Genomic DNA, 12,830 nt, shown 5'->3' on the forward strand with positions numbered 1-12,830 from the left:
TGATGTCTTCCATTCCATGGGAACAAAGCCAGTTCGCAGGCTGTGGTTCAAACAGGGATCCAAGTAGGTCTGCTAGGTCATATTTTAAAGGTGTTTAAAAGGTAACCTGTGAGGTTGTCCGGCCTCACTGATGCTATTTGGCCTTGGAAAAAGCAGAGATAGGCTGAGGAATGGTGGCAGGCATACCTCTCAACTGCCCAGATTGTCTCAGAATGCCCAGATTTGTGTCTTGTATTTTTGGTCTGCTCGTTAAATTTGTGATTTTCAGGCAAATCAGAGGACTGAAGTCTAAGTAATGACATAAGTTTGTTACACACTTCATATCCTTCAGAAAACCCATGCCTAAACAAATCCTACTATTCTAGCAATTTTCTAAGTTTCCAAGAGCCATATTTAAAAACTGTCCCTATTTTTGGACCTTTGGCCAACCATAATTTTAAGCTTTGTCCAGATTCCTTGCTCTAAGGAGGTGGAGTGGTATTGTCGGATTGTTCTTTGACTAGAGTAAGTGTTGCACTCCCTTGATCTGTTTAAAAAAAAAAAAAAGGAAAGAAAGAAAGAACAATTGTTTAGGAGTCTCCTGGAAGTAGCTAGAAAAATCATTACCAAAAACTGGAAAGTAATTCAGCTCCTACATTCAAAGAATTTTTAAAAATAGCAGTACTATGTGAAGCTATAAAAGAAGTGAACAGAACAAGATTTATAAAGCATACTATGACTTTTGGCTGATGTGATAGGCCTCAAATGAAAAACAAAGACTCTTAATGTGTTAACTGTAAAACATTCTTGATAATTCGATTTATTCCTAGCACTGTACAATGGTATGCGATGTTGAATTTGTGTACACTGTAAATATGTTAAATGATTTTTTTTTTTTTTTTTTTTAATAGAAAAACAAAAAAAAACAAACTGAAGCCCATCAGGCTCTTTTGTCCTACTATAGCTTGTGGAGCACAATTTGAGCCCAGGTATTCCAGAAAGTTTGTCAACTGCTGTTAAACTTTATTCTTGCTCACTGCAAGACCCCCACATAACCCGCCCTCCACCAACAGCCACAATACAAAGTACTAGGCAAGTTGTATATCTAAAATGTCTGGAAACCAACATCACAACTAGCAGTTTCACCAGAAATACTCTAATGGGATATTTTAAAAGAAGCCATTTGCTAACAAAAAACAGGACTTCAGATTAAAATCTCTAGCGCATATCATAAAAAACATTTAACAACCTAAAACTATGTGGTATAAAATGTCCAAGCTATAAATTTCTTAAAACAGCTAAGTTATTTTAGACTGTTACAAATAAAACTAGTACACTAAACTAATGGGTAGACCCTAGCAGCCAACAAAAAGCAATTCCCCATACTCAAATCACTTTTACAGCTTTCTAACTAACTCTGATGGGAACACTGGCTGCTAATGTTTTTCACCAATATACTTACTATCTAGGGCCAGTTTCGAGTCCGCACCCCAAGGGGAACAAGTCTCACAGAATGAAATGTATAGTGCATTTCAAAACTCTCCTTTTAGGGGGATGCAAACGTTCCTGTGCCCTTCCTGTAGTTTATATCTTATCCTGCCTACATAGAATGCCACACAACTTAACTAATCAGGTAAGCTATGCTGCAGCCATTAAATTGTCACCCCAATATATTTTGCACATTCTTTAATCACATTGATTACTTGAAATGAAGCAACTACGTCACAGGAAAATTAAATTTACTACTTTTAGGCTACCTCTTTTACAGCACCCAGACCTCAATTGTTCTCTAGAAAAAAGACATTTTTTTTTCAAAGCAAAAGTTTAAAAAAATTAAAAAGCTAAAAAATACATACTTATAAGCATGACAAATCAGAATCAATACATGTCTAAAGTAACACATCTCCAGCTCTTCAGTTAAACCTACAAAAAAGGGAGCAAGATTCATAGAAAGCAACATTATTGCTTTAAAAAATAAATAAAAATTCCGCCATATACTCTTCAAACAGCATTCATTATTTTACCCCATTAGTTTCAGTGTGAACATTAAGGCATCATTTCTTTGTAAAGCATTATTTCGATGGCATTCCAAGTATACTCGACACAATTAACTTGAAAGGGTATGGTGTGTCCCTTGCCCAACCGTTTTTTCTCTTCTTTCCTGAAGCCTGTTCACTTAAGACTTGCTTTCATAAAGAACCTTAAGGAGTGAAATATGGACTTAAAGGGCCTGGTGACCCTGAAGTTTGGTGCATTAAAAAAAGGTGAGGGTGCAGGATGGGTTCCTTGACTGGAGCAACTAGGAAATTTAACACTAAATTATTAGCACTTGAAAATGTTCACAGTGTTCACTTCAACCAAGTTGACCCAGCCAAATGGGCTTCAGTGAAATTATGTACAAAAAAAAAAAAAAGTCACCGCACTTTTATTAAATATTACACACTAGACCAGGCATGAAGTTGCACTGTAAACCTACTTTTCTTAATCTCTCTAGGCCACATCATGAACTCTACGAAGAATACAGCAAAAAGTTCTGTTTCATCTTTGAGAAATGAAAGTCCAAGGTACAGTGCAGAAAAAAGGATACTCTTCCATTATCGGGGCAACAGCTCTAATCAGCATTTAAAATTCATGCTAATCCAAAATCTGTTATTCTACCAATTTCTATGTTTGTAAGAGCAATATTTAAAACGTATCCATATTTTTGGGCCTTTGTCCCCCCCCAATCATATATTGCTTTGTTCAAATTTTTTGTCTTGGGGGTTGAGAGGTATGTAGCACAGAAGGGCTTCCCAAAGTGAAAGTGTTGTACAAATGCACGAGGATACATGCGCTTCTCTCAAAGGTGGCTTTTCCGCTAATGTCATAAGTATCGGACTCTGCTGATTCAGGATGTCAGAAAGCTTGTTTGCAAACTGAGCATGGTAAGTAATGGTGATTATGAAGATATTGGTGTAGGGGGTTTGTTAAGTCCTTACACGTGACCGTTTGAAGGAAAATTTGTTGTTTAGATACTGTAAGATTTTGTAAGATTAAGGGAAATGAAGATAGATCTTCTGGTTTTGAATTTGGAAGACCGTAACCCCCCCCCTTTTTTTTTTTTTTTTTAAGGGAAGGATCACAATGTGCTTATTCAAGATCTTGAGGAGCGTGGAAACTTATGGCGACTTATTTTCAGGATGTTTACAGGTGCAACTGGAAATATCTGTAAATGTCACTTACTACACGTCCTTATAGTTTAGCTAGGGGAGCAGGCAGAGACCATTTTATCGACTGCTTTTGAGACATCGGAAGAGAAGTTCTGGCGTACAACATGAATTAGATCACTGCAACAGTAGTCTAAGTTATATGAGCATATCCCGCAGCAGCAGTTCTTTTAACATTCACTGTTGCACATTTACATTACTGTAGTTTCATTGGTGGAGTTGTTTAGCAGTATCGGCTCGTACAGATCTTTCATTTCATCATGGGTCGCTTACCGCATTTGTGTCAGATCAGGTGCGTTTTGATATGCCTCCACTTGTAGCCTGGTGTGATGCTGAATGACCGCCTATTGTGATGACTGAACAAATGCTATGAATGTTGAATGTACATTCATTACTGAAATGGTCAACTTACCGTAGTCTATTTGTATAACAAGAATTCTACTGGACTAACTTGACAAGACCACGCACTGCCTTTTTGCAGTTTCAGTAAATTGCTATTTAAATAAATAATACAGTCGGTGAAAGTCTGCAAGGGAAGTATAACTTTTTGTATAAACCTCAGACACAGCAGTGTGATTTTTGCAACCATGGGCTAACATTCCAAAGGATGATTAGCTGTTGCCCCAATAACAGAAAAGTATCTAAAAACGTTTCAGTGAGAGTAAAAGCCAAAGTTACTACTTCAGTAGTTACATGGGAGCCAAAAGGTTACGTTAGGACCTTGACCTTTACCCAATCTCATGCTACACTCAGAAATGTGACCCATTTTACACAAAATACTATGAAGCAATAGGGGAAAAAAACAAAAGGTACCTGAAGTTCAGACTCCAATTTTGAAGCTTGCCTCCTGTGTAATCCATCACTCGTACTACTTTCGCGGCCACTATGTAGTCTCCTTGCTCCCGAAGGAAATGATAATTCATCAGAACTGGATAGTCTTCTTGGAACTACAGAGGGCTTAAACTCCATTGTCTGTACTCTGTAGGCAGGGGAAACAAGTAAAAGATAAATATGCTTCATATATACCAAATTCCTACCTCTTCCCAAGTACTGTTGCAATAAATGTACTCAACACAAAGGAACAGAGCCACTGTAAAAATCTATTCATTTACCTCATGGGCATAAGGATTTACACATTCTTCGAAAAACACCACTGCAGCCAGCTAAACCTTGTGTACCATCCAAGTATCACAGCTTATAGAAACTGACTAATCCTCCAAAAAACAACTCCAAGCTAGCAGCGTTTCATGCAAGATCACTGTTAATTACAACTGTATCCTCTTGCCAAAGGTTAGACATGCCAATGCCTTTTCAGGAAAAATGAGGTAATGAAATGCAGAGGTGGACTATGGCCAAGTACCAAGAAAAAAATGAACCCTTTAACAAATGCTACAGAGTTCTCAGCAGCAGGAGTAATGCCAGAAGGGTAGGTACCAAACCAGAAGACAATAGCCAGAAACAGGAATTCCCAAAGTTTAACTGTACTAATATCTACAGAAATAAAGAAAAACATGAGGAAAAAGCAAAATCAATACAGCGCAAGTAGCAGTCTCCCCTCCATGCTTATCACACAGACATAGGACATGGCTAGTCATCTCATGACCAGTCACTAAAAACGAAAGCACTGACAGTCTATTCATTTGATCAGTTTACACTACTATTCCCCATCCACTTCAGATGGGTCAACACTAGTGGCTAGACCAATTTCGTATCCAACAGGTATTGGAAGCAGACTGCAATTTTTTCTGTTGTCTTGGAGTAATCTTGTAAGTAATGGAATATATTGCACAGTCTTTTTTTAAAAAGTTTGTAATCTTTTAAATGACACTTGATACATGAAAGCTATAATGACAAAATGCCCATGGTATCCTCACAATTGATAAATTTGTATCTAGCAATCATGCCTTAAAATAGCCATTTACATTTTAGAAATGGTAAACACAACAAAAAATTCAAGAGCAAGCTGCTTCAAGGCACCTCCTAACTAGACAGGAGAATTAGAAATATGGACACTACGCTCACACAACCAGCAAAGGACAGGGTCACAGAATGGAATTTGTAAATACTGCACACAATGAAGAAGACAGTTACGGTGTAAGAGAATAATAAAATACTCACTATCTTACCTCACTGAGTGGGTTCAGTACTCCATGCACTAAACACTGCAAACAACCTGTGGGACTTGTCCCACATACATGCAGCTTGGGTAGGGTACTGCACAGCACAAACAAAAATGTGGTGAGGGGCACAGACAGATAATGGAGTTCCCTGCAGTGCAAACATGCTGCCATCACTATACCATCCACACAGATGACAAAAAATGGTTCATAGATTCATAGATTAGTACTAGACTAACTGCCCTTGCGAGCCATTTTAAGCCTAGCCAATTATCCCTTGTAAGACTCAAACCCTGTACCTTCTGTTTGTAAGGCAAACACCTTAACCATTAGGCCACCCTCCCAACCCTCCAGTTAATGGAACCATTCACACAGACTGACAATGGAGGGCAAAACCCAAAAAGCAGTACCAAGTGCAGACCAGGACACTGACACCTCTCACTAACACTGTGCGTAGTCCATTAAGAAATTATACTACTTTTGTGTGCATCAAGCAACTTTTAAGAACATGCATAGGACACCTGAACAGTATAACTTTTGCTCTACCTCAGAGCCTAAAGTTAGGGACATCACCAAGCTCATCAAGTACACCAAAAAGTCCTCAATCAGAATTTGCAAAAGTGCACGTTTAAATCAAAAGACACTGCAGAGAACTTGACAGCTCTGTCCATGCTCCTACTGTTGTAAATAAATTCCAGTTGATCCAGGAGTCTATGTTCCTGCAAGAGGGGAGGAGTGGGGTCCAAACCTGCTTTGTAAAAGGATGGACAACATGACCCTTCAAAAGGGTTATAGCATGGAATTAACCAATAAAAAACACTCTAGCTAGCAGATTAGAGCATGCTGGAACTGCAGCCAACTACCTCACTGCAAGGCAACTTGCCATAAAAAAATGAAGCTTTGGATCCACATACAACTTATTCTCACTACAAGTACAGCAGCCAAGGCTAAAAATGTACAGTGCAACATTTCTGCACATCACTGGGAGCCATGAAGGTATTCAGCTAACTTTTTCTTGAAGGAATTTAAGAGAAGTTCAAAACCCAGAAAGAATATGCCATCTATTCACCAGCTGTTTTCAAGGGTATAAGATCCCAAAGAGACTGCAGCTGCTTACATTTACAGAGCATAAGCTTAAGAGTACATTTTGCAAACTTTAAAACTGCAGAACTTCAGACAATCTGAAGCACAAGAAAAATCTGTGTGTGAACTTGTTAACCAGAACATTTTACTAAGACAACAATAACACAACACTTGAGAGAAAACATTACATTATGAAAGACTGTGGCTGTACAGCACAGCAGATGAAATTATCATTCTCTAATATACAGACACTGAAAAAAAGGAAATTGTGCAAAGATGTACTGCAGCAATAACAGATAAAATTACACCCTTGTATTCATATTGGGACTGCAACCATAAAGCCCTGTACTGCTATTAACCAATTTCAAAAATGGCTTTTATTTCTATAAATTTTCTGAGAGGTGTGAAATGCAGAGCAAGTTTGCCACAGTTCATATCCTGAAAAGAAAACAAAATGAGCTGTTTGTTGATACCAAGTAAAAAGAATAATGAAGTTCAGTAGAAGGGAAAAAAAATTCACACTGCTAGCATGCTGAATTTAAACTAGGCGGGTACAGGCTGCAGAAATGTATGGATATACACCTAAAAGCAGAAAAAAAAAAAAAAAAAAAAATCTACATGTACACTTATGCACATGACTCCAAGTAATTCCATTAGCCCAAACGCTACTATATTTAGCCCGGAAATGGACCAATAAACAGTTCTGAGGTTCTCAGCATCAAAGTTAAATTTGCAACAATGTTAAAAATTGCTAGTTATGCTACAAGGATCAATTATTTTAGCAGAAGACACCATTTTGCCTTTGAGCAAAGCACGTTTACTGATGCACAAAACAGATAACCTCTCAAACGTTAATCTGGTTAACAGGCCAGAAAGCCATACAAAAACATATTCAGTAACAAGTTTTTTTTTTAATAAACAAGACAATGCCTAGATCACACAGGATGTTACTCATCTATGAAGGTATGACCAGCAAATGTTCTGTACTCTGTTATGTATGTCCCTGGTCTTATCATAAAAACTGAAAGGCGGACTCCTAAAAGGATTAACCATAGTTGGTAATGCCACAGTTACCAAAAGAGAAAAAATAGTGGAAGACCACAGGAGAACAAACCCGGACAAATGCAGTTATTGAAAGAACCATCAAAAGACCGATTGCAGATCGATAGACAGCTACCATCAAAAGAGGCCTAACAAAATTTAAAAAAAAAAAAAACGTAATTTGCTTTTCAATTAGAGGAAGAAAAATAAGTTGCAGTCAGGGCACAATGTTCAAACCTGACAAAATATTTCCCAATCAAATCAACTACAAATGCAAGCAAAGGTACATTAACCACATCTGCGCTTCTCTGTGCAATTCCCAACATGTAATGCAAAAGCCAGGAATGCCATCTCAGAGCATTTGGTGCAAACATGTGCCATACCAATCCAAAAGGAAAAAAATAAAAAAAAGAACAGAGTGGGCACTATGAAAACTGAACTTTATCATACAAAATATTCTGAGTACTTGGAGTATTAAGTAAACTAAGAAACTGACAGATGCAACAAGTGCAAAGGTGATCAAATCACAGAGTGTATATTCTCAAGAAAGGGAATATCTGGACAGTGAATTCAAGCATACAATGCCAAGCCCATTCAACTATGATGCCACAAGGACAAGTGCAAAAAGGTCCCAACTGAAAAAGTCTTACATGAGAAAGGGCAACAATAACCAAGAACCGTAAACTTTGGAATACAATGAGAAAAAAAAAAAAAAAAGTTGGTACTTTTCCATTAAACCCCATGTGTCTTGCCATACTCCTGATAAGCATGGCTAGTGTGCTGTTTTGACAGGGCTGTTCCCTCTTCTAGCTGCTATTTTACCTTTTACTTAATTGGGTTGTTACATTGCTGCACTTGAAATTGTTGCAGTCGATGATGACTACATGAAATGAATGCCATGGCAGCAATTTTTGTACCCGTGTGCATTTCTGTGGATGCGGCATGCAGTCATGACAGACAGCTTCAGAGAGCATCAGATCTGAATAAGCATAGCACTCCGTACTTTGCAGCTGTACTTGCATAAGGTTCACTGCTGTCCATCAATCACCCACCATTCTGCAGGAATGTTTTTGCAAGGCTATCAAACTGTCATCCGTCCACATTTCTAACATGTGTCCAGTCTACGTCTGAAACAGGCAGCGATACATCTGCAGCACTTTTGGGACTGCTATGGACAAAACAGCCCTACAAAATGTAGACCTTGGATTCCTTGCTAAGCTCCTGCTCACATGTCAAATTCATGTAGCACTGATCTTTTGTCTGTGTGATAACACACCACAGCAAACGATGTACGCATGCCAGGATAAATCACTGCAATATTTCAATACTATTCATTGCTACTGTTTGTGGTTGTGTAGTAGCAACTACATCTTTTCAGGACCTTTCGAAAGTGTACTCAACTCTTGCAGATTTTTACCTACAATACTATTTCTATACTGGCTACAGTTTGTCACGGACCTTGCAGTCTTCCTTGTGTTAAAGGAATATAGCGAGACGAGTGGTAGGGGGCTAACGGAAACGTTCCAAAAAATCTACCAAAGGGACTGACACCACCTCAATGGTAAACGACACAAGACAAATGTAAAGCACACCAACCATGCATACAACACACTGTGGGGGAGGTACTGAAGGACAAAATGCTGCCAATTACAGCAAGCCAGTGTTTTTCCATTCTGTCATTTATTTTATTTTGGTTGCATATGCCCCATTACGTGTTAAGTGCCAAAACAAATTTCAGATGTACTCATTGGTCTGGTGAGTTGGAATAACTGCCAAAGTATTTACTTTACATACACGAAGTACAGGGTTTGATTCTCACCTTTGAGGGGGAAAAGTAGCTAGGCTTAAAATAGCCCACAAAGGCACACACTACTTCTATAATATGTATGCACACTTTTTCCAAATCGTTCACAATTTTGAAAAACATCCATGATTCTGCCTCATATTTTTGGCCAGCTGCTATACGTTTAAATTTTCTGGTGAAACTGTCAAGAATTACCACCGCAGATCAAAAAGTGTCAGTATTAAGAGTTTCATAAGTGTTCAGAAAATGCATAATGAAGCAAAACTTTTCTATTAGCTTTTTAAATTAGAGCAATATCCAAACACTCACTTTTCTTGGATGTCAAGAATACTGGGGAAAAAAAAAGAAATTCAAAAGGTATGCCACATTGTGCATCTAGAAGAGAACCACAACCACCACCAGACCTACAAATACAACCAACTGTAAAAAAATTAGACAAAAAATACTACCAAGCTATATAAACTGATGACAGATTAAGAATACAAAATCCATAAAGGCACACAACCTGAAGCTGGTCAAGCAGCCAAACCAAGATCCTAACTGCTTACAGACAAAAGTGGTCAAACTGACCCTTTATCAGCCGTGACCTAGAGTCAATAAAATGTCACACAGCAAACAAGCAGCGTGTATATACGCAGTCAAGTTAAAGTTTGTATCACAACTATACAGTAACACTCAAAAGGAAGAAGGATAGAAGATCACATATCTGAGCAACAGAAATGTATGTCGACATCAAAAGGGAAGTAGATGAGAAACACTAACTACTGCCAAAAAAGAAAATAAAAATACTAATATATGTTTATGTTTCACTTCATAATCCTGAAATATCACAATCCTGAATTTTATAAAACTTCAGGATCTGGAAGCCCAAAATCCTGAAAACTCAGAATCCTGAATTCCAAAAGACAGGATACACATACTGACTATAGAGAACACAAACCAGATTACATTACACCAAATATAAGCAGGGGGGCAAGACCCCCTGCACCCTCCCATGTAGGGGGCTATGCCCCCCACACCCCCTGCTACTCAAATATATCAACTCCAAATTTGCACTTCACTACACGATCATGAGTCAAGTTGTAGTATAGCAAGTTAAAAGGGAATGTTACTAAGGTTCCAAAAAGCAGTCAAACACACATGATGGAATGTTTGCTATTTTTTTTTCTGTGGAGTGCAACCTTGGAGTTGATGTATTTAATTAGCAGGGGGTGTGGGGGCCCAGCCCCTCACACCCACACTTTGTGAAAAGTGCCATCCTTTTTGTATGTTTCTCTGTGTCCTTTTACTGGAATATTGTCAGTGTCTCTCCTGTATATTTTCAGTATTTTGTGATTCAGGATTTTGGGTTCCGGATTATGAAGTTCAGGATTATGATAGATTAAGATTCTAAAGTGAAGCCATATTATATACAAAACAAAACTTTAGGAGCCTCTCTCTGCATCCTGTTGGTGCTCACAATCTTACCACAAGGCTATAATATAACAAAAAAGGTCCTCAAAAGGAAAACAGAATTTTCAGACAAAAACAGTAGGGTAGTCAGAATATTAAATAGATAAAATATTTAATAAAATGCATATTTTAAACCTAGGATTGCTTTCTTCTCCACATAAAGACACCACTAGCTTAGTACAGAATTTAGCTTCATTTAAAATGATTGATATACTTTCCTTAAAATAAAAAATTCTCTAGCCATCTCAAAATAAATAAAAATAAAATACAAAATGCTCTGTATGGCTGTTAAAGGAAAATTACAAAATAAACAATTCACTGCTGACCCAAAAAAGTTTTGTAGAGAATTGGAGAGAAAAAAAAAAAAAAAGGCAAAAGGAATTGCACCACCACAAAAAAATACATTTTGGAGAAACATCCATCTATGAAGAGCCTATGGAACATAAAGATGCTAAATGGATAGAAGTAATAAAAACAAGTTCAAAATGGACAGGATATAAAATGGGATGAAGTAACGGCCAGAGAATGAAATAAAGTTAAGAAAAAGATCCTAATTGGAAAGCCCAGGACCAGATGCAGTACCCAGCTTCTGCTAAAAGTATTAACATCTTTACATGAAAATTTAACCATGAGTAAGCACTAATTTACACATCCAGACACCAGCCTAGCCAGGTTAACATGGAAAAAGATGCACCCTACACTGATCGATTACATTATATCAACCAGGAAACAGTGGCAAACCACTCTGCAGTTAAGCCATGATAAAGGACACTATTATTCAAGGGATGAAAAATTCAAAGGGGGATGCTCCAGGGTCATCGCTGCTCTTTTGTCTTGCCTTTAATCCATTAAACTGTCAATTTAAATTATGTTCTGGGAGCCAGATTACAACAGTGACCCAAGTTGTAGCCAGGTCCTAAAATTCAAAAAGACTTGCTTCTTTTAAAGTTAATCAGATGAGGAACTAAAAGCACAACTGCAAGTGGTCAAAACATTTTCAGATGATACAAGGTCAGTCTCGATAAATATGTTCAAAAGCAGGAAAGCTGCAGCACCAAGAAAGCATCAGTTTGGGAAAAATGTGATATAAAAAGAACTTGAGCAAAAGGTGAATAAAACTTTGAAAGGAATATTTTAATTTCCTGCATTTACCAGGAAATTCCACCAGGCCTAGAAGAGCCCATTTTCAGTGGAGACCAGAGGAGAAAAGCTTCTACAAGAACGGATACAGAAAAATATAAATATTATTTGGTGCAGAAGTAGAAGTAGTGTTACAGATAGTAACTATACAGAATATATACTTAAAAGCAGGAATCTAGTTTGTCTTATTACAATAAATAGAAGTTATGTTCTTACCATAACGTTCCATGTTAGTTGTCTTCTTCTCGCCTTCTTTCTTGCTGGATGGGTTCGGAGCCGACCTCGGCTCCGACTCGGCCACTCTAAAAGCTCGAGAGTTGGTTCCACCGGCTCGAGGCTCCCCTTATATCCCACAATGCTAGGCGTGTATTACCTCAGATCTCGTTTGTAAGCTAGGCCCAGCTAATAATAAAACCAGAACTACTGGAAAGGGAGAATCCACCTCTAAAAGGAAAGAAGAAGGTGACCTGAAGCCTGATCCAGGAATATATGCACAGCAGAGCATATACCTATAGCAATAGAGGTGGTAGAAAGAGAGGTCACAATCAAACTCCTCTAGGTCTGTCCAGGCCAGGGGGAAGGAGGGTGGGACGCAAGAAAGAAGGCGAGAAGAAGACAACTAACATGGAACGTTATGGTAAGAACATAACTTCTATATGTTAAGTTGTCTATCTCGCCTTCATTCTTGCTGGATGGGACCGCGTCCCTAGCACCTTGTCCCAGGTGGCCTATCGGAACAGACTCTTGAGAACAGTGGCACCAAAGTTAGCTCTATGTCTAGAAGCTAAATCCAACTTATAATGTGAAATGAAAGTGTGAGGAGTAGCCGCTGCACAAATGGTGTCAATAGGCAGCCTATCTTGGAAGGCTATAGAAGTAGCCAAAGCTCTGGTGGAGTGGGCCTTAGGTTTGTTAGGCAGCTTTTGGTGTCTAATTTCATAAACAAGGGAAATCAGAGATGTTAGCCATCTGGATAGTGATACCTTTGAAACTGAAAGTCCCTTTCTG

The 12,830-nt window shown here is 38.2% G+C and overlaps 1 protein-coding gene across 2 annotated transcripts in view; it reads right to left on the reverse strand.

Annotated features, from left to right (window-relative positions):
* The window catches only part of MARCHF7 (membrane associated ring-CH-type finger 7), a 919,282-nt gene that overhangs the window by 831,235 nt on the left and 75,217 nt on the right, over positions 1-12,830 (reverse strand). For both annotated transcript variants that reach the window (XM_044074748.1, XM_044074747.1), the window contains exon 2: positions 3,999-4,164. In XM_044074748.1, the coding sequence (XP_043930683.1) occupies positions 3,999-4,154 (156 nt within the window). In that variant the 5' untranslated portion in view covers positions 4,155-4,164. The remainder of the gene's footprint in view (positions 1-3,998; positions 4,165-12,830) is intronic.

This window comes from Protopterus annectens, chromosome 6.part0, assembly GCF_019279795.1.
Source record: "Protopterus annectens isolate FY-2018-M chromosome 6.part0, PAN1.0, whole genome shotgun sequence".
NCBI classification, from domain to species: Eukaryota; Metazoa; Chordata; order Ceratodontiformes; family Protopteridae; genus Protopterus; species Protopterus annectens.